General features: G+C 41.8%; 3 protein-coding genes across 4 annotated transcripts in view; all 3 read right to left on the reverse strand.

The window, feature by feature from the left end:
- Nucleotides 1-214, reverse strand: part of LOC139693261 (caspase-3-like) — a 14,309-nt gene extending 14,095 nt beyond the window's left edge. Inside the window, exons 1-2 of one of the 2 annotated variants that reach the window (XM_071591368.1) lie at nt 202-214; nt 1-40 (exon numbers count right to left, since the gene is read on the reverse strand). The exon at nt 1-40 is cut by the window's left edge and continues 139 nt beyond it. The gene's annotated coding sequence lies outside the window, so the exon portion shown is untranslated. The other variant, XM_071591367.1, reaches the window with a different exon arrangement.
- Nucleotides 1-22,500, reverse strand: part of LOC139693198 (uncharacterized) — an 83,204-nt gene that overhangs the window by 54,985 nt on the left and 5,719 nt on the right. The window lies entirely within an intron of this gene.
- The window catches only part of LOC139693192 (uncharacterized), a 14,382-nt gene continuing 3,644 nt past the window's right edge, over nt 11,763-22,500 (reverse strand). Inside the window, exons 4-7 of the mRNA XM_071591294.1 lie at nt 16,790-16,975; nt 16,451-16,651; nt 13,745-14,019; nt 11,763-12,711 (exon numbers count right to left, since the gene is read on the reverse strand). Of these exons, the coding sequence (XP_071447395.1) occupies nt 13,780-14,019; nt 16,451-16,651; nt 16,790-16,975 (627 nt within the window). The 3' untranslated portion in view covers nt 11,763-12,711; nt 13,745-13,779. The remainder of the gene's footprint in view (nt 12,712-13,744; nt 14,020-16,450; nt 16,652-16,789; nt 16,976-22,500) is intronic.

Raw genomic sequence — 22,500 nt, forward strand, 5'->3', positions numbered from 1 at the left:
AACAGTAATCATACTCCAGATAATCAAAATGAACCTTCCTCTGCTGAAACAAGACCTTAAGACGGTGATCATCACCTTTTTTTGCGATATTTTTCGCGCTAACATGTGTGTTACTGAGATAAACCATCGTCTTTGCATTGATAAGGAAAGCAATTACTTCAAACACTTGTTTAAGGTACAATTTAACATAAAACAACTCACCAGAAGAAGGCCGGTAACTCGAAACGTCTAACATCTAATAACGGACGGAGAGGGTGAACTTGGCACATAACCGGCGCATGTTTACATTACCTTATCTGGTGTCATGGCAACAGAAGTATCGATATGTAAACAAACGGAGAACAGTAGACTTTCTTCAACCAACTAGTATGAAATGGATATAATTCGCCAGGTATGCAAAACTTCATTGAATATCGGCGTATAATACTTAACTCTTAACTTATTAATTCATAAACGATGGCAAAAACCCCCCAATCTTTCGTGTTTTTCAAACACAACTGAGTTTATCGCGTACCCTAAGTGCTTCAATTTTCGAACTAAACACAATAAATTGTACAGTAATGTACATTTTACTTTATATTAGCAAATATTCTTGAAGCAGACATCAAATGAAATCAATCAACACATCCTGAAGGTATTCTAATCTAAAAGCCCCTAGTAAACATTTGAAACCAATCAAACACAACATTACGCCAGATTTCAAACTTGTATCGTCCCACTTTCTTCAACAGTAATTGGAAAAAACCCAATTATTTGATAATTGCGGTTAATAGGTTATAATTACATGAACCCACACTCCTATTATATGTGTTTTGGGTCGATAAAGAGGCAATACAGTCAATTAAATTCATTTCTTTTGGGATAATCGGGATAAAATGGCATTTTCATGACCATTCAGAGGTTATATTATCAGATTTCCAACTTCCTATCAATTGTGAACTAAATATAAGAGTGTATGTGAACATTTTTCTAACTTTTCATGCGTAAATATGAAGTACTAAGGTTTTTCAGTATTTTTTAAGAAAACGAGGCGAAGCAAGCTTTAGTTGGAGCGTTATACGTATTGTTTTTTAAATGCCGGATTCAAATGCATCGAGTAATGTAAGCTTCTATATTAATGGTTTATAATACTGTTTTTTTTTATCCAAGTGACGCTATTTTTTCCACCCAATCCTGGTTACGTTAGGTGAAAAAATATTGCAATTTTCAAAAATTCTTATGTCACTCCCAGTATGACTATGTGAGTCCTATGACTTATTCTTTTCTTATTTTAACGTAGAACCACGTGAAGCGAATAACTTTTTTTCAAAGGTTTTAGGACGTGAAAATAAACGAGTTTATAAAACGGAGAAAAACATAATAAATTGGCAAAATTACATATTTTCTTTCGTAAACTTACGTTATCTTTATCAATTTTCAACCGAATTGAGTGAATCATACGTGATTATAAAGAAGAGACAGTATGCTGTAAGAAGATAACAGTTTTTCTGTCCAATTCTGATAAAAAAGGCATTTGTTTTAAAGAAATCTGAAGTGCCAATATTGTAAGATAATCGATAATATATATATATATATATATATATATATATATATATATATATATATATATATATATATATATATATATATATATATATATATATATATATATATAATTATATTATTACTATATCGATTTCTTTGGAGGAAATGGGTATAATTAGCTGGAATTTCGTTCAAATTCAAACAAAAACCGCGTTTATCAGTTAACAAAGAGCAGATACTCAATCACCGTGCACAAAATCACGCGTAAATATAATCTTTGTTAAGATTAAATAAATAGCGATTCGTTGTTCGTTCACCGCACCCTACCGCCCTATGGCTATTTAATATTCTTCCAGAAGTGTTAATTCTTTAAATGTTGCTGTATTTAAGGATTAATTATGATTAATTGGTACTTAATGGATATTAATGTATCATTTGTTACGTTTGAAAAGGGAGGCATTTTCGTATTCTATCAAAGCTGTTGATTTATATATAATAACCATTGATTGCAGTGTAATATTTGAGGAATAAAGGAATCAGTTCAGAATTACTGATTACACGCTGTATTTTCAAATATATTAATGCATGCTCACCTTAATATATATATATATATATATATATATTTATATATATACATATTTAACAATTATTAACTTAAGATATGCTATTGTCCTGTAATCATGTACGTTCCTCTTCCAACTTCAATAATGTTCCAAGGGCCGTTCCATAACCGCTAAATGTTCCGTTATACGGTAACGTTTCGAATTAATTCCTGTTCCATCAGCCATCCATTTAAATTTCATTTTTCTGTCCATAATTTCCCCATACTTTCGATGAAAAGAGTACAAAATCATTCAACACACGGCCATTAACATATCACTCGATTCATTCTGGAACATGTAGTATGAATGAATTAGCCTCCTGTACGATCCAAATTCGTTCCTGTTACGTTACCGTTCCAATAAAACTTCCGCAATTTTCAAAATCACAGTTTTCGTCGATTAAAAAAATAGGTCCGAAATATCTCAATTGGATGTAAAGTGACTCATTTGGGATCAATGAGGATTAAGTAAGCTTTTAAAGCCTCCGTTCCACTACCGAAAGTTAGCCGAAAACAAGACCATTAAAGTATATTTTAAGTACTGCCAAGGGATCAGTAAATTTAACGGATCATCCGCCGGACGGAAACGTAGGCAGCCCACGGCAATGTAAGCATTGGTTAGCCCAATGTTCACAAACGAAAGAATACTACGACATCATCACTAATCTCAAATTCCTACGCGGGGAAGTATGTGAAATTCATTGTTCAAACAGAACGCCATAGTTTATCCATAATTCAGCTAATAATTTGACGAAGACACATTTCATTATACCTGTATTGAATTATTTAAATGATAAGACGGATGTAAAAACATAAAATAGCTAGCAAGTCCATTTAAAAATACGTTTAAGATATTCAAACTTGGTATTCCCGACATGATATTATATTAATATATATATGTATACACACAGAATAGGGTCTATATTTACAAGAATTGGGTCTGTATTTACAAGAATAGGGTTTATATTTAAAAAAGGTGTACACTTACAATATTAGGGCCTATATTTACAAGAATTAGGGTCTATATTTACAAGGAAATGGTACATATTTACAAGAAATGGGTCTACATTTCCAAGAAAAGTGTGTAAGCTTACAAGGAAAGGACCTATATTTACAAGAATTAGGGTCTATATCTACAATAATAGGGTCCATATTTCCTAGAATAGGGTCTATATATACAAGGATAGTGTCTAAATTTACAAGAATAGGGTCTACATTTGCAGGAAAAGGGTACATATTTGCAATAAAAGGGTCTATATTTACAAGGAAAGGGTCTATATTTACAAGAATAGGGTCTACATTTACAAGGAAAGGGGCTACATTTACTAGAATAGGGTCTATATTTAAATGAATACGGTATTCTTAGGCATTCCTGGTTACTTACTCACCTACTTTACTCATTGGATCGATTCTTTCGTGATCTTAATCACATTGAGGAACTTATTTCTACATATTAAATAATATATATATATATATACTCATATATACATAAACAGATATAATGTTCCTTATATCTGTTTCTGTATATATGAGTATTTATTCGCCGTTTGGCGGGATTTCGTGTTTGAATGTGTATTTGGCCAATGTGGCTCATCTCTTTCTTCTGGCTATGCGTGCCACGAAACGCACTGTTCCTTTCCTGTATGATGTTGTATGAATTCTAAACCACTGTCCTTTCCTCTTGTGTATTGTCTATTTCTCCTTTGGTGGGTGAAACAGTCTCCTGACGCCATCTCTTGGCTAAAGAATCGGGGCGCTTGGCGACATATAAGCCCCACGGATCTCAGGGTAAATTACATATCCTCGATAGCTCAAGTGGTTAAGAGCATCCGCCCGGCAAGTGGAAAGATCTGGTGTTCGAGTCCCGGTTGAGGAGATATTTTTACTCTAGTGATCCGTTCGATTCCGCCTTCCCCACCTCTATTGTGTTCGTCCTTTATATGTGTTCCTATCCCTTTTCCTTATATCTGTTTATGTATATATGAGAATTTATTCGCCGTTTGGCGGGATTTCGTGTTTGAATGTATATATTGTGACGCGGTATTTAATTTATAGATAAATTTTCCCCGATACCGCGAGACAAGGGAGGCCGCGACTCTACTTGTTTTGAGGGCGCCAGGCTAGCCGCATGGCTAGCCGCAGAGTCACGCCGCTGGCTGTCACCTGGCCCATCACACTCCTCGTCCCAGGGGAGGGCTCGCTCACCTTTTATGTGCCCCGGGGTGGGCAGCGGCTCTTCAGCTGAAATCACGAGGGACGCTAGGAGGCGCATAAAAATGGACTACGACGAGTAAACTTCATAAGAACTATTTATTATCACAAGAAAAGGTGTGGGCGCTCCCAAGCAAACATGACGCGTGGTGCCGACGCCTGCTGGGCCACGATGTTGGGTGGCCGCTCGGCTGCAGCCGAAGATGGCCGCCTCGCTGTCGACTGCTGGCTCCCGATGTTCCGGTCGGGGCCTGCGGGGGGCCCACACGGCGAGGTCGGTTGCTGGCACGCGCACCCCCGGTGTTCGCAGGCTGTCGGTGACTCGACGATGATAGCACACGACCTTCTCTCTCGGACATCTCACAACGAACTCTGCTTGCCACGTGTTGGCCGTCACTCTCCGCGCGCGGCGCGCTCCGCTCTTCTTTTTTCTTACATACATTGTCGGCGCCCACAGATAGCGCCCCGCCGTTCTACGGCTCGCGAGAGGGGCGCGCGTATTCGAACTGGGCAAGTGACGCTGCGCCAAGCACAACGTCACATACCCCCTCCCTAAGCCGGACACTCGTCCGAGTGGACCGCTTACAAACGAGCCTGCAACTGAAACCTATGAACACAATATAATAACAACAATTTCACAGATTTCTACCAGTAGTTCACTCAGTTTTGAGATTCTGTCTTCAGCTATTGGATAGAAAATGGATAGCACAACTTTTTCTAATTTTAACCACATTCTCTATGAACATCAAGTAATACATTTGGTATGAACAAACTTTTGGCATGAATCTTTCATACATTCCTAGAGAATTTCTCACAAAATTTCAACAAAAGCATCACTCGCTCAGATAATTCACTCTATAAAAGGCAGTACGTCCTCGGCTCAAACACATCACACCTCGTTTGCAAACTTTCGTTCACCACAATTCAAGGGCTATGTGCCATAACAACAATAATGTCCGACAGAGATTTTCACATCATTGAAAAATAAATCGCTCACTTTGGCACACAGACAAGATAACATGAGGCAAACACACAATGCTGACCTATTACATAATACCAAAATTCATAAGGAATTTTTTTTTAAGAGTGTGCTGCGTGGGCTTGGCGCTCGGAGGACTCACCACTTTGACGAGTGGATCTTGGTGCTATATATCTTTTCAAGTCACCAATATCTACTTTCGCGTTTTGCTTATTGGAACGCGTTTCTACTATATAGACTGTTGGAGACAGTTTTTTTAGTATCGCGATCGGTCCTTCAAATTTAGGGGCTAGCTTGGCTGAAAACCTATCAATCCCACTGGACAGATGGTGGGTCCTACGCATTACTAGGTGTCCTACATTAAATTCGATGTTTCTTCTACCCTTATTATACGCTTGCGCCTGTTTTTTCTGAGCTTTCTCTATATTCTCGGCTACTAAATCTCGTAATAAGCCTAACCTATCGGCCCTCTTTTTCCACGCTTGTGGATCCAATCTGCTCTCTATGCCTTCCCCCTTCTCAAGCTCGCGCCGCAAACTCTTCACTGGCAGTGGATGCCTTCCGAAGTTCAAGTAGGCTGGCGAGATCTTAGTCGAGGCCTGCTTCGCGGTGTTGACTGCATGCCTTAGTTCGTGTAAATGCTGATCCCAGTCTCTATGGTCTTTTTCTACAAACATCGCGATGGCCGTCTTCAGCGTTCGATTGGATCTTTCCACTGGGTTTGCCTGAGCATGGTATGGAGGCGTTGTTGTATGCGTTATTCCATACTCTGCCAATGCTTCTCTTACGCATTTGTTATCAAACTCTTTTCCATTATCTGTCAAGAGATACTCCGGCGTTCCCCAGCGAAATAGGACAAGCTCCTCAAGTGCTTTAACCACGTTGGCCCCCGTAGCAGCTCTGACCGCCTTTAGCTCCACCCATCTTGAAAATAAGTCCTGAAAGATTATTAAGTACTTGTTCTTGGCTTTGCTAAGCGGAAACTCCATGAGATCTGCTGCTACGACGCTCCATGGTCTCTCTACCGTTCTTTTACCCAATAGTCCCTGAGGCGCTTGCTGCGACGTTTTGAACTGTTGACATTCCTGACATTGCCTCACAAAGTTGTGAATGTCGTGATAGGCCCCTCTCCAATAGTAATCTCGTACGACTCGATCGAACGTCTTTTCCACTCCGAGGTGGCCCGATGAAGGTTCACAATGGGCATCCCTTATGACCCGCTCTCGACATTCTTTTGGAACCACGAGTTTCCAGCCCTCTTCACAATCAGCGATTGGATCGAGCAGCTCATCGTACTTGTAACGATACAAGTGGCCCGCTTCGACCTTCCAATTTTTATACCTCTCCGGATATTTGCTGACTTCCTCGACTCTGCGTTGGTAGTCCTCATCCTTTACTTCCGTAATTTCAGCGATCTTCTCTTCGCCAGAAAGTTGCTCGTACATACAAGATAGTGCATCAGGCAAATCATGGATTTTACTTCGACGATGCACCACCTCGAGACCTACTATGGTCACTTGAGCCCCGGGGTCATAGAGCGCAATGTACTCTTTTCCCCCGATCAGGACTGAGACTTGGTCTCTATTCTCTGCCGTCACACTCGCTAAACTCACTCTAGGCGTGGACTCCACGCCGACTCCCCCTCCCTGAACCGGACACAGCCTATCAGGTTTGTCCTCAATGGTTACAGGGTATGTCACACTCTCACTCGACTCATTCCTGCCCGTCCCTTTGTTGGGACACAACCGATCCAGAGTGAACAGTACTTGAGGCAATTTCTCATAATCGCTCTCCTGTTCTGATTTCCGGCCCGCGTGAAGCGACTGGGCAGAATCTACATTCCACGCATGTCTCGGCGGGCTTTGTGGCACCGACGAGATGCTCTGAGGCCTCTCACTCATTCTCTCACTCTCTGCTTGCTTTGGCGGCTGGAGACAGGCTGGCCTGTTCGATCCTACCAAAGACTTGACCCTTTCGCTTTCTTCTGACCTAACGGATTGGCAGAGCGGAGCTGACTCCGTCGACCAATGCGCCTTCTGCCCCATATGCGGTTGATTTGGTGGGCGGAGACGGGCTGACCCGCTCGGCTCGGCGAAATCAACGGCTGGACAGCAAATATCAGCTTTGCAGTGGAGGTCGGCCGTCCGTCTCGACTGCTCAGCTGGAGAGCTTTTCCTGATAGCTCCATTGCATTGGCCAGATCGATAGAGGTTGGCTGTCCACCTCGATCTGTAGATTTCTTCATCCTTGATCTTTGCCAACGCCTCAGATGGGTGGTGGATGTTGGCTGTCCAACTCGACCTAGGAGCAGATGTTTCATCTGGCCCATCTGAGTTTATCTCCCTTCCTTTCTCTATACAATCCTTTACTCCACTATTTACATCTTCCTTGATCGAATTTGGTTCGCAGAATTTGGCTGTCCAACTCGGCTTTTCCAAAATCGAATCACCATTTCCTAACTTAATCGACTTATTCCTACGATTATCTAGATCTAATTCAGCCGTTTCGTGTTCGACGGATTGGTTTGCGGGGAAGCCGCTTGGGCTAGGCGACTCCCCGCTTGTCCGTTTTCCTGCCGAGTAAACAGGTGTTTGCAATTAGGGCAATTAATTGCCAATAAGCCGACCTTGCCGCAAAGTTGGCACTTTTCTTGTGTCCTTCCAGGTCGACTGGGGCAATTGACACTGATATGCCCTCTTGCGCCACAGCTGAAACACTGGACTCTCGGGCACGCATTTGCCCTATGTCCCGACTCTCCGCAGGAATAACAAGCTCCGTCAAAGCCCGGTCCCTGGTCTCTCGCCTGTGAAGGCCTAGACCACGTAGGTCTCGTTATGGCCCTTCCTAACTCATAGCTGATGCTCTGTCTATGTCCATCGTCCCCTGATGCATCGTCCGAGTCATCACTGCTGTCAGTAGATAACGACCCGCTCGTTACCTCCGACTCTGAAGAAGATGACGAAGTGGATTTTATTTTCCTCCGATACTTTTTCTTGGAACCCTTTCTCAAGTTCACTTCCTTATCGTTCTTCTCACTGCCCAATTTTTGTAAAATTCGGCTAATTCCATCCGTTAGGTTGTTGATCATCTCGTTCTGCTGTTGCAATTGACTCCGCAACTCCTTTATTTCCTCAGAGTTGCGGTCGCTCTGTACTGGTATCTCTTTCTGATTTGATTTCGCTTCCGAAGGCAGAATGCGCAGTTTTTCCTTTTCTCTGGTCAAATCTGACGCTTCTTTCCTTTCCCCCAGCGGCGGAAAATCATATGAGTCCATCAGCGGCAGTTTGGGCTGAGGGCCTCCCGCTGCGTTTGCTGTAATGGTCCGAATGGGGTTCAGTTCCTCATTAATTTCTCCGTCGCTTGCGGCAACTTTCTCCGTCTCGATGTGCTTCTTTTTATGCCCCTTACTGCATGCCCGTTTCATTTTCCGCCCTGCATCTAGGTCTTCGTCCCAGTTTAAGGCGTATAAAGCTCCTGAGAGGGTTACATCGTCAGGCTGCACATCCTCGTCCAATTCTTTGACCATGGTGTCCCTAACCGTGGTTGTGCCAAAAGAAGCTTAGCCCGCAATAATCGCTCTTTGCGCACTAAGAGTGGCCCTACCAAGGAGTGTCCTTTACTTGACAACTCATTTTCCACCTCTTCTTCACTCATTTGCTTAATTATTTCAAATTCTGCCTTTACCGCTGAATGCCGTAGCAGTGCCCTCATATCTCTCTGATATCTCGCCAAAAATCCAGTGTCACCCTCCATTGTAAATTAGGAAGAAGAAAATTCTTAACCTATTGAATAATTAAAGGATTTGCCCCACCTAACCTAAAATACGCTTACTGAAAAAATTTAATCCTAATCTAAAGATATTTCCCTGTTCTACAGTTATTATAACAAATAGGGTAGAATAAATCAGAATTCTATATTAAAAGCATAACCTAACCTCAAAATTCAAAAATTACAAACTCCACTTCCTCTTTTCAAAGGATCCTCTGCCACTCTAGGGATACGTGGCCACGCACGGAGCTTCCCTCACGCCAATAATAGTAGTTAATCTTAGAAACCGATCGTCCCTCCGCAACTTAACTGGAAACAAGTCGCCTCGGGAATGTTCACAGCTTCCCTCCCACCCTCAACGCCAAACAACCACTCAAAGCAACCGCACAAACCACATTCAAGTACAAAAGATTGAGTAGAAATTATAATCTCTTATTTACTGCTTCCCTCACAAAGAATTTTAAATTTGTTAATTTCATGAAAATGTAGAGCGAAAGAAAAAAAGGACTAATTTATAAATCAAATAGAAAAATTGTATACCGCTCGCGAAAGAGCTGTACGTAATAACTGGCGCTCGCGCGATGTTAATCACGCATCGTTCCCGCTCACACACACGCTTTGCACACCATGCCGGTATCACTCCGCTCGCTCTCCTTCACACCATTGTTGCCTCGTCAAGGCCGACGCGACGCCATTTTACACTCGCGCCTCATGCGCACTCTCGAAATATAATTGTAACTATTCTCGCACAACAATAGAAAGGCTGCCCCACGTTGGGCGCCATTTGTGACGCGGTATTTAATTCATAGATAAATTTTCCCCGATACCGCGAGACAAGGGAGGCCGCGACTCTACTTGTTTTGAGGGCGCCAGGCTAGCCGCATGGCTAGCCGCAGAGTCACGCCGCTGGCTGTCACCTGGCCCATCACACTCCTCGTCCCAGGGGAGGGCTCGCTCACCTTTTATGTGCCCCGGGGTGGGCAGCGGCTCTTCAGCTGAAATCACGAGGGACGCTAGGAGGCGCATAAAAATGGACTACGACGAGTAAACTTCACAAGAACTATTTATTATCACAAGAAAAGGTGTGGGCGCTCCCAAGCAAACATGACGCGTGGTGCCGACGCCTGCTGGGCCACGATGTTGGGTGGCCGCTCGGCTGCAGCCGAAGATGGCCGCCTCGCTGTCGACTGCTGGCTCCCGATGTTCCGGTCGGGGCCTGCGGGGGGCCCACACGGCGAGGTCGGTTGCTGGCACGCGCACCCCCGGTGTTCGCAGGCTGTCGGTGACTCGACGATGATAGCACACGACCTTCTCTCTCGGACATCTCACAACGAACTCTGCTTGCCACGTGTTGGCCGTCACTCTCCGCGCGCGGCGCGCTCCGCTCTTCTTTTTTCTTACATACATTGTCGGCGCCCACAGATAGCGCCCCGCCGTTCTACGGCTCGCGAGAGGGGCGCGCGTATTCGAACTGGGCAAGTGACGCTGCGCCAAGCACAACGTCACAATATATATATATATATATATATATATATATATATATATATTGACATTTAAAATTGAATAAAATATTACCGTTATCATCAAAATGTTTATTTGAGATGCACGCCCGTCAGAAATCACAGTCTCACCAAACAATTCACAATTTTTGCAGAGTTAACAAAAACATTCCAAAGTGACATTAAAAACGTCGTCAGCTACCAAAACGTTTACAAAATCATACAAACTTCTCCAACAGAATCACAGAATGCTTAATAAAAGTTAAAAATACTTCCTTTTCGTTCCTTTCTGGGTTCGACCAATCATTCATTCTCTCTCTTTCGCAAATGCCCAACATTACCACGACGAGATAAATTAATGAATCAAAGTCTTCCATTCGATACAATTCGAAAAATTCCAGATTAGCTAAAATTAATCTGAAATCACCGGCGTTTCGCCACATAGGCAATAGCCTTATGTACTGCCAATGCAATTCATACCGTCAACAGAAACAAATTCGTCCTTATTCACCATTTTCTCCGTGTCGCAAGTTCTCCCTTCCTGGCTCCTCCGAATACCCACCCCAAGCGATCAAAGACAATGTTGCAAGTATGTAACCACCGAATGCCCCAAGCGATCAACGACGCAGTGTTGCAGATGTGCAGCATGGTATTCCTTCCGTGCCTTCTTCAAAACTCGCACGTGACCAACGACAATGTTTCAAGAGCATTCCTCCCCCGGCTCCTAAATTGGGTATAAAAGCCCTGATCGTGGGGCGAAAAGAAGTCAGTTGGTTATCTGGCGGTGACCGGTAGAGCACGAAGCTTCGGCAGTGTTGCGCTAGTCGCGACAGCTTGTCATATTTCTGACTCAACGACGGACGAGGGCTCTGCCTAGGTTATTCGTGTCGTGACCGTGTCCGCCCTGCCATACACCTTTCCTTCCCGACGGACGAGGGCTCTGCCTAGGTTATTCGTGTCGTGACCGTGTCCGCCCTGCCATACACCTTTCCTTCCCCACGGACTAGGGCACTGCCTAGGTTATACGTGTCGTGACCGCGTCCGCCCTGCCATACACCTTTCCTTCCCGACGGACTAGGGCACTGCCTAGGTTATGCGTGTCGTGACCGCGTCTGCCCTGCCATACACCTTTCCTTCCCGACGGACGAGGGCTCTGCCTAGGTTATTCGTGTCATGACCGCATCCGCCCTGCCACACTCCCTTCCCGACGGACGAGGGCTTTGCCTAGGTTATGCGTGTCGTGACCGTGTCCGCCCTGCCATACACCTTTCCTTCCCGACGGACTAGGGCACTGCCTAGGTTATGCGTGTCGTGACCGCGTCTGCCCTGCCATACACCTTTCCTTCCCGACGGACGAGGGCTCTGCCTAGGTTATTCGTGTCGTGACCGCATCCGCCCTGCCATACTCCCTTCCTTCCCGACGGACGCACGTTGGTTTACTGAGGGTCTAGCCATCCATAAGTTGCGTATACCTTTGTGATTGGTGCATTATAACTGTATGTTGTATAATAAACGATTGTTTGGGTAAGACTCGGTGTAGTTATTCTGACTTTCCCCGATACCATTTGAGTCGAACCATAAGGAACGCCCCTTGCGACATCGGCATATGTCGTCTTTATCACAACATAACAATTACCATCACAAAGAGACAACATTGCCAATACTGATGTACCTATAGACCATAGCATAAATTGTAATTATATTGACAATACTGCCTTCATTACATATTATTCTTAAATACAGAAGCATTACTTCATAAACAATAATTTATTCTTCGTCAACAGAACATCAGACCTTATTTTCTGCCATAAAAATAATAATTTTCTATTGAAAATATTGGCTAGACAATTTCAATGACGATAGGGTGTATACTGACAACGTTTAAGGTGTCAGTAATACCGTCTTCCCTGACAATTGTACACTGATACATTTTCAGAGACAACATTTGTAATTCTTACAACAAAAGCTGACAATATCTCCACAAACGTAAGAGTTGGTTCATAAACCATTTATACTGATTTAGATCAATCCTTCCGGTTGTACCGTGGTATAGTTAGCAGGCAGAGAAGGGAAGCCACAACCGATGCCGTGCATTCTGTTCTGGGAAGAACCTTTATTTGGATTTTTTCCTGAAAATTAAAACAAAATTGAATTATAAAAAGGTTTTAATCAATGAAAAACACATAATTTATTATCTAAAACAAATGAAATGTACAATGTGACTTAATACGAGCCAATCAGAATGCAGCATACAAGTCTACAGACTCTCCCTTGAAGAAAATCAGCCAATCACACGTGACGTCATAGGAAAGCAGCCCAGGGATCATAAAATTTAACGTCCAATCAGACGGACAGTTCAACCCAAAGGCAACCCAATAAATACTCTTAATCTTAACAAGATAAGGAGTCTAGGGGTAACAAACATCAACGTCTAATTCAACGGCCTCTACTTTCCCCAAGTGGAATCAGCATTAAGCCACCATGTAAACCGAAACTAGGCCAGGGGTAACAAAAAACTAAGCTCTAACCAACAGACGGTGTACTCTTTAAAAAACAATTAGGCATTAGGATTATTCTAAGATAAACAATAAAAGTGCCAAAGGTTCACAAATTCAACGATCCATTCAACGGATGGCGCATACTTAATTTGCAATCAGGCCTATGGGAAAGTGCCTAGGGGTCAATAGTTTAACGTCCTGTATGTTGACCATCATTCCAAACATCATCTGGAATGGTTTATTGGGCCTAAAATTGTAATTAACACAGTTATATTGACAAATCATCATGGTACATGTGAAAGAAATTGTACTAGGCTGTCCAAACCATGAAGGATACTGCGATAATCTCAAAGTTGCACCTATTATGTGATTAAGAGGTATTGAAATTGATTGTGTGTGGCTGGTATTTGAACTGTGGCCATAGGAGAGTGATAGCTGGGAAACTACGCATTAAAACCATCACCATACTGTTCATTTATTAGTTTTTTCGTCATTTTAAGGTTTAGAAACACAAGAACAAGATGAAAAAAAAGATATCTACTCTTATCGTTCCCTTAAAAAAGGTTTGCAATGCAAGGAATGAAGTATAACTGCTTCCATTTACATCACATGCAGCCGAGAGCTAATCGCAAGCCCCTCTTGCTAACCAATCAAACTAACTAACCTCTTCAAATGGATACCACTGCAGTTTACTACGGTTCATCCAGCTGGACCGCTCTTGCCCAACAACGCCTTCTTCCACTTCAGTGACTGGAGCTTCCAGCGCCGTACGGTACGACCAGGGATGTCAAAGTGCTCCGATGCCTGTAGGGTACTTGTGCTTTCGGCATACTGGACTACAATTCGCTTTAAGCGTTCCGTGTACTTTGATCCCTTCTGGTTAAACCTCCCTGCCGTGGTATTGGTCTTCCTTCGGGTGCTCGGAACACTGCCCAGGCTCTGGTATAACATATAAAAGAGATATTATATATAAATATTGTTTAGGAAAATGTGGGAGGAAGAGGCTATATGGGCTGATCCGTAGTATTTATGAGGAGGGAATCTGGCCGGAAGACCTCGTGAGATCAGTGTTAGTTCCTATTCGGGAAAAGGTAAAGGCTACATCATGTGAGGACTATAGGACAATAAGTTTGATATCCCACGCAGCTAAAGTTGTTCTCAGGATCATAAACAAAAGGATAGAGAGTAGGGCAAATGATTACTTAGGGGATGATCAGTTTATGGGTTTAGGAAGGGGAGAGGTATGCGTAATGCCATTGCAGTAATGAGATTATTAATCGAGAGTAATATAGAACACAAACAGGAGGTATTTGCCTGTTTCGTAGATTTCGAAAAACCGTTTGATAGAGTAAATTGGGAAAAACTAATGAGTATATTGCAGAAAATAGGAATAGATTGGAGGGAAAGGAGTCTAATCCGCAACCTGTACATGTCTCAGACTGCTCAGGTGCGGGTGGGAAACGGGGAGTCAGGATGGGCAGTGTTAGGAAGGGGTGTGAGGCAGGGTTGCCCATTATCACCGTTGCTGTTCAACCTGTATGCAGAGGAAATGATCAAAGAGGCATGGGAAGAACTAGAGGTAGGAATGAAAGTGGGCGGGGGATTCGTAAAATCAGTTAGGTTTTCTGATGACCAAGCTTTAGTTTGTCAGTCAGCCAAGGGGTTGCAAGCATTGCTTAGTGAATTGGAAATTCAGTGCGACAGGTATGGGATGAGAATCAATATTAATAAAACAAAGGTAATGCGATTTTCCAGAAAAAAAAGGCTAAGCTTAACATTAAAATAGGAGGGCAAAAACTAGACCAGGTAGAACAGTTTATATGTATCTCGGTAGTGTTTTGGACCAACACGGTCAAAGTAGCAGGGACGTAAGGAAAAGAATTGCGCGATAAGGAAACAGGCAAGGAGGAGAGAGTTAAGATGAGATGGACGTTGAGTAAGGATATTAAGAAAAGACTCGTTAGGAAACTTTGATGTGGAGCGTAGCTATGTGTGGCTATGGGAACGTGGTCATTGAAGCAGGAGGATAGACGTAGACTGGAGGCAATTGTAGATATGTGGGTGTGGAGAAGAATGGAGAAGGTGAAATGGACCGAAAGGAGGAAAACAAATGAGGAAGTACTTGGTATGGTGGGTGAAGAGAGGGGTTTGTTGGGAGATATTACTAAGGAGGCAGGAAAAGTGGATGAAGGGGGTATTGATTGGCAATAGTGGGATGTTGAAGACTGTAATAGAGGGGAGAATGTTAGGCAAAGGAGGAAAGGGAAGGAACAGGATAGGGATGTCTTGGATAGGTGATGAAGGGAGGAAGGAAGTACTCAGAGATGAAGAGGGACCTGATATAGAGTAAGATGCTGGATTTTGTGTTCTGTTAGGAGTCACAAAATATTTATTTGGTAGCTGTGTCCATCCAAAAACCCACCTTAACCGGTAGATTACCTTATAATAATATGTATATGTTTCATGGTTAAAAAATGCATACATGATCAAAGAAAACTGCATCTGGGTATCTTTAAAAATGACTTCAGAATATTTTCTTCCATCGGATGATAGTGACGTTGGTTGGGTCACAATGTAAGTATTCTGCGAAAGTATGGGATCCTCTTTAAAGTTTAATTTGGAATTGAAACGAGTTCAACATAGAGCAGCTTAGTTGGTGAAATTTAGTTATGAACGAGTTGGTAGCATTGTCACGACACTATTGGAGGAATTAGGATGTTAGCCAGTAGTTGACGACAGGCTTAAATACCAATTAGGTTTACTTGCGATTAAATTTGAGGTGGGTTACTCATCAGAGGATGCTGTAGACATGTATTAAGCAAGCCCAGACTTAGCAATATCGTAGATCTGATTACATACATCAAATCAGAGAGATTCATATAGCAGTAGAGATGGATTTAAAATCTCGTTTTCCCCTCGTACCATTGGAGATCATAAAAGACATGACAGCATTTAGATTTGGTACTTTATCTATATATATATTTGTCCCGATAGTTTGCAATGTTTCCTTCCGAAGGTAATTCTTTATATTGAATAGACCCATCAGTGTAACATTTCCATTATAACATCATTTGAACATACTTATCCTGTGATTAAATATCGTTGAATTTGAGTACTTTCCTGCCATTACTGATTTGCGGTTTTAAAAATTTGAAACTGTATTGACTTAAAATGGAGACCACGTTAGATAACAAATATGAATTAAAATAAATAAACGTCTCCTTAATCACTTACTACTTAATCAATCCAGACATTCCACGTATATACATCTCACAGCCGTTGTGCCACCTCCAAAATAACCCTTAAACCGCACGGCATTACATATCTCCACACCAATGAATAATCATAATTCAAAACGGCACAACCGTACCTTTGGTTCATCCACGGCACATTCCGCCAAGCTCTCCGTCTTCACCACGACCAAAGAGGTCTCTCCGTCTTCTCCACTCACACTACCGCCTTGCTGTGCCGCCCATGCCGCAGTCACGTCTCCTTGTGCCGAAGCGGTCCAGCCCTCATCCATGGCATCGTCACCATCTCGATCGACATCACCCTCACTTGTCGACAGCTCCTGAAGAGAGGACAACACCATGCGTCAGTGGGACGCAACGCAAACTAGGGCGAAGGGAGGAGATGGACAAGGGAGCACGCAAGGATGTCTGGGTCCACGCAACACGGGGATTTAAGTATATGCCTCTCAGGGTCCCACCTGAGAGTTATCGTCACACGACGCCAGTTCATCTTCCTCCAGGGACTCTGTCTTCACCACGACTGCGTTGTGGACGCCTTGTTCCTCCTCCTCCGTCCCCCGCAGCCCCGATTTCCCCCCATTCCCTCCCACCTCCGCACCCCAAGCCCCTCCACCGAACACATTCCCCTCCGACGATATAGCACCCTGCAATGCAATGCCACAAGCATCAGACATCGCACAAACACACATCCTAACCCAGTAATCATCCAACACAATTCCAAAACTAACACGACCGACATTCAAAAAGGAAAAACCACTCATATATCTACATATACAATGATAATGGATACATTACACAGTTATTCAGAGAGATTGAACCAATAAATCCATTCAAATACATGTATACATCGCCTCCCTTCAAGTTATAACGTCCCTCCCATCGTTAGCATGTGGTTTGTTGATTGATGTAAAGATTTGTTTCAGTTTAAAACACAAGAACCCTCTCTTGTGAACGCAACACAAATAGATGGCTAAAACCAACAATGCACCATGTTTCACACAACTACAGTTAGACTTTGAAACATTCTCAATACTATATTCACATTAGCCAACTAACACGACCGACATGCAAAAAGGAAAAACCACTCATATATCTACATATATAATGATCATGGATACATTACACAGTTATTGAGAGAGATTGAACAAATAACTCCATTCAAATACATGTATACATCGCCTCCCTTCAAGTTATAACGTCCCACCCAACGATAGTCTCTGAAATAGGACTCAATATAAAGATTTGTTTCAGTTTAAAACACAAGAACCCTCTCTTGCGAACGCAACACAAATAGATGGCTAAACCCAACAATTCACCACAATTCACACATCTACAGTTAGACTTTGAGACATTCTCAATACTTCGAAATTTTAAAAAAATCTACGTTTGCCCTTGGCTTCTTAGATAATGATTCTTCCTAATTGTTCTGCTTTGACTTCATGAAAAGCCAATCTATTATTAACCCCCTTAGTGCGGCGGGCCGATATACATCTGCTCTTGCATAGGCTACTGTTTAAATCGCTGTAACTTATGGTTTATTCTATAATAATTTATGGTTTTTGTGCTGTCAATAGGTTGAATTCCATAGAATTATAAGACACATTTTTTAATTTTCTATTAGCAATTTTAAATGCTTTTCAAAAAGTATAATTCTTACTATAATTTTAGGCTCAGTTTTGTACATGTCGGGAAGCTCAGCCTAATTGTCTGCTCGTTTTTTTTTCTGAGTAGTCTTTCCACTATGAAAAGCCACTGAAAGGCTACTAATCTGTTTTCATCTGTAATCTCTTGAATGTGTTATGGTGTGGTGGTGTTGATATATAACTGCTTATTCAGACTTTGTTGATACGATGAGAGCACTGCTTTGTAATCATTTTGGTTTCTCTTGCCATCCATCCTATCTAATCATTTGCGCCCTGTGTATATTGGATTACATTGTCAGCAGTTCTCTGTGAGTTAGAACTTGGTCTTTAGATTGTAAGCACATTGCCGCAGTCTCAAGGAAAGGGGAAAAGTCCCAATTTGACTCAGTGAGATCAGCCTTTTCAACAAAATCGAACTATGCAGAGGCTGACAAAAATATTTCCAATTCATTGGTTTTTCTTTATTTATTTATAATATTTTCTACATGTCTTTTTGATTCTTTATTATACTTAACTATTGTAGTTTTATTGAAAAATTTTCTTAAAAAAATGTTAGTATTGTGTCTAAAAAATCGAAATATTATTGCTAAAAAAAATCTTCTTTTAAATTTATAATACTGTAATAATTACATTTATTTTTCAGATGATGTAAATGTATTACTATCATTATTAACTACAATATTTTATTTCAAAATAAAAATACTGCACAGAGATATCTCAACAAATAGCTTCATAATGTTTTCTTTCCCTAAGGTGATACATTTTCTTGAAGTACCCTTCGCACTTCTCACTAAGTACCCCTGGAATCCCCACCGCACTAAAGAGGGTTAAGAACAATTATTTATTAATCCTCCACCATCTACACATTTGTTTATACACCAACAAAACTTTCAATCACCAATTGAAATACAAGAGTAGGCGGCAGGGTCATGGATGCATGCTTGTATAGACCGCAAACAAAACCAGAAAGCAAGATTTGACGAAAAGTGAAATAAAGTATCATTCTCTAAGTTTCAAAGTCATTGATTTATTTCTCAACATAGTCCCAACATTAAGGCTCCCAACATTTCTCCCAACGTTTAAAAACTTTTATTTATATTCCATCACTTTAAAACTCTTCAGACTTTTCTCGAATCCACTTGACTTATTGACAGCTGTGCTTTCACCTCATCATCGTCTAAGGTGTAATGATTATTATCCTTTGAGGTGTCCTTTTGCGTTGATAAGAAAAAACATAATTTAGAATCCCAGAAGGCATAGCAAAAGGCATCGCAGAAGGGGGAATAAGGAGGGGGGTGTTTTGGTATTGGTTTCAAATTCCTTAATGGTTTTGCAATAGCCTCTCCAATTTGAATGCAAATTGTGTATAGAAATGAGTGTTGTATTGTCATATTTACAAGATTATTATTGGCTGGCCAGTCTGCTGCCATTTTAAAACACGACAAACTCGACTCCATTATGGTGTGATATGTGATATATATGCTTTTGATAAGTGATTCACCTTTGGTCATTTTTGAATATCAAATCTTCAAAAAGACGAGTTTGCTTTGATGTTTATATATATCATCTGTGGGTCAGTGATCCCGGACGTCCGCTGCTCGTGTTTCATCATCCAACAATGATTTGTGTCTTTCCCAGGCGCGTAACCACGAAATTCTACCACCCATATCAGATTGACAGTAGACCTATCAACAACATCGCCACTACATAATAAACAGCCATTTGAACGATGTTTTTAATCTCAGGAGGAGTCACATTTACAGGGTTCATCAACAAAATAAGTGTACTGAGCTCAGGAAAAAAAATGTATTACACTTTTACATATGTTAAGCTAATATTCCTCAAAATAGGACCCATGTGAGTCGATACACTTGTTCCAGCGGCGTTCCCATTCCTGGAACGCTCCCGCGAAGGCATCATCGGGAACCTCTCGAAGACTCGTCGTCGACCTCTTCTCTGCCCTCCACGAACATCTTGTGCCACCGAAAGATCATGTTTCTGGACATGGCTGACTCCCCGTAAGCCTGGTTAATCATACCGACAGTTTCGGTAGACGATTTCCCAAGCTTTACCGCAAATTTGATGGAATAATGCTGCTTCCGCATCGCGTTCCGTGACGTGGGTCGAGCGTGGAGGTTAGCGTTAACAGAGCTCCTCACTACACCACAGCTCAGAGCCGACTGCCTTTTTCAGCGTCGCTTGCCAACATACCCCCCTCCAATCGCAACCTGTTAGAGCGGTGCTGGGTGCGCCTGGGACGGCGGGAAAAAATCAGCACACTTATTTTCCAGACGAACCCTATATAATAGTCACGCTGTTTAAACTCGCAAATATTGACATATATAGCACACAACACTGGAACACGTCTCAAATACTTCATCCGCTTCTCAAAATACTACCCTGGATAAATAATATAAAGACCTAAAACCTAAGTATGCGTGTTGACAGGGGAATGTTACTTCCACATGCCCAGACCAGGAGTGCTTCTGAAGGTCATTTTGTTTGTAGTACCAGAACAGGTCTCCATACTTCATCCGCTTCTCAAAATACTACACTGGATGAAGAATGTAACCACCTCAAACCTAAGCATGCTTGTTGAGTTGGGTGAATGTTACTTCCACATGCCCAGACCAGGAGTTCTTCTGGAGGTAATTTTGTTTGTGGTCTACAAAGCATGTTACTTGACAGGCTGAAAACTAAAGCAATCACATGCCTTGTAGACCACAAACAAAACAAACTTTAGAAGCACTCCAGGTTTGGCATGTGGAAGTAACATTCCCCCAACTTAATATGCATTTGCAGGTATATATATATATATATATATATATATATATATATATATATATATATATATATATATATATATATATATACCTTACATTACATTTAAATAATATACCTTATATTACATGTTAATACTAACAAAACTCAGCATATTTAATGCAGTCTTAAATCAAAAATAACTGATGCTGAAACTGCTGAAAATACTATGAATTTACATTGATACAAGACTTAAAGGGGAGACCCAAATCAGTCAGATTTGTAATAAACTGAAGTAAAACTGTTTATATGTTTAATGAAGCTCAACTTTCTCATTTCAAATGAGTATCTTTTAACACTTAACCATTCCAATTCTTCTATCAATGTCATTTGAATTTTATGGTGTTGGGTTATGGGCTAATTCCCCTTAAAATATTGAACAAATGTCGCTATGACAAAAGAGACGCTCTTCGCGCAATTGCTAATAATATACCACTGTGTGATTCCTGCAAACCTTTTCTTTATTGGGTGTTGAATCATGACTGTATTTAGCTAATATATACATCTTTAAAGGCTCTGATTCTTGTGGATGTTAATCTAGAAACTTACCAATTAAGATTTGATATCACAAATCCATTGGTTTCACAGCATCCTTCAATTTAAACATTTTTTCCAAGTAGAAAGAACGCTTACCTTTCGACAAAACTTTAATCTGACATAGAGAACCTTTTATTCTGACCCCGAGGGCATCTTTGCTCCCCCACCAAAGGATTCTTATTGCCGAGGGACACCTCCAATCGACTCCCTACCTGCCAACGACAGTCTCACCTGAGCGTTATCATCACACAACGCCAGTTCGTCCTCATCCAGGGACTCTGTCTTCACCACGACTCCGTTGTGGACGCCTTGTTCCTCCTTCTCCGTCCCCCGCAGCCCTGATTCCCCCCATTCCCTCCCCCATCCACGCCCCAAGCCCCTCCACCAAACACACTCCCCTCCGACGACAGAGCACCCTGCAACGCAATGCCAGAAGCGTCAGACATCGCACAAACACACATCCTAACCCAGCAATCATCCAACACAATTCCAAAACTAACACGACTGACATTCTTACAGGAAAACCACCGGCACCAAGACGTGGGAGTAATTGTTTAAAAAATATAACTCTATTAGAAAGAACACAATCTACAAAGCATATGTTTCAAGTTTGAAGATGCCACGTTATTTAGTATTTGTTTGTCAGCCATCAATAGTGAACTTTTACAGTTGAATTTGTGAAAATGAAGTGAAATTGGTCAAATTCCAAAGAAACTGCGGGATATGCCGCAACAGTAACTTTTAACGGAGTCATCCGCTAATGTGCATTTCAATGCAACAATTTCAGAGTGTAAAAGTCATTCGCCTTGAATGGGATCTTAGTCAAGGCGAATGATTTTTACACTCTGAAATTGTTGCATTGAAAATTGGTCATCGTTACATGTGATACAATATACTATTATTAATTTGAAAGGCCTCAAAGCCAACAACCAATATAGTAAAGGCTGAACAGATTATTCTACTCTTCTGGAAGTGAGTCTGCTCCTTCTTCGTTTATACAACAGTAATATAATAAACAATTGGGCAGAAGAGTTTAAGAACGAGGCCACAGTATGAGCTGTCAAAGACGAGAACATCGCTATTTGGGTCGACCAAATGAGGTGTGACGACTCATAGAAACGGTGAAGGAAATCCACAAAGTGATGCTGGATGATCATCAACTGAATGTT

The sequence above is a fragment of the Hetaerina americana genome, unplaced genomic scaffold, assembly GCF_022747635.1.
Source record: "Hetaerina americana unplaced genomic scaffold, ioHetAmer1.1.p SCAF_45, whole genome shotgun sequence".
In the NCBI taxonomy this organism is placed as follows: domain Eukaryota; kingdom Metazoa; phylum Arthropoda; class Insecta; order Odonata; family Calopterygidae; genus Hetaerina; species Hetaerina americana.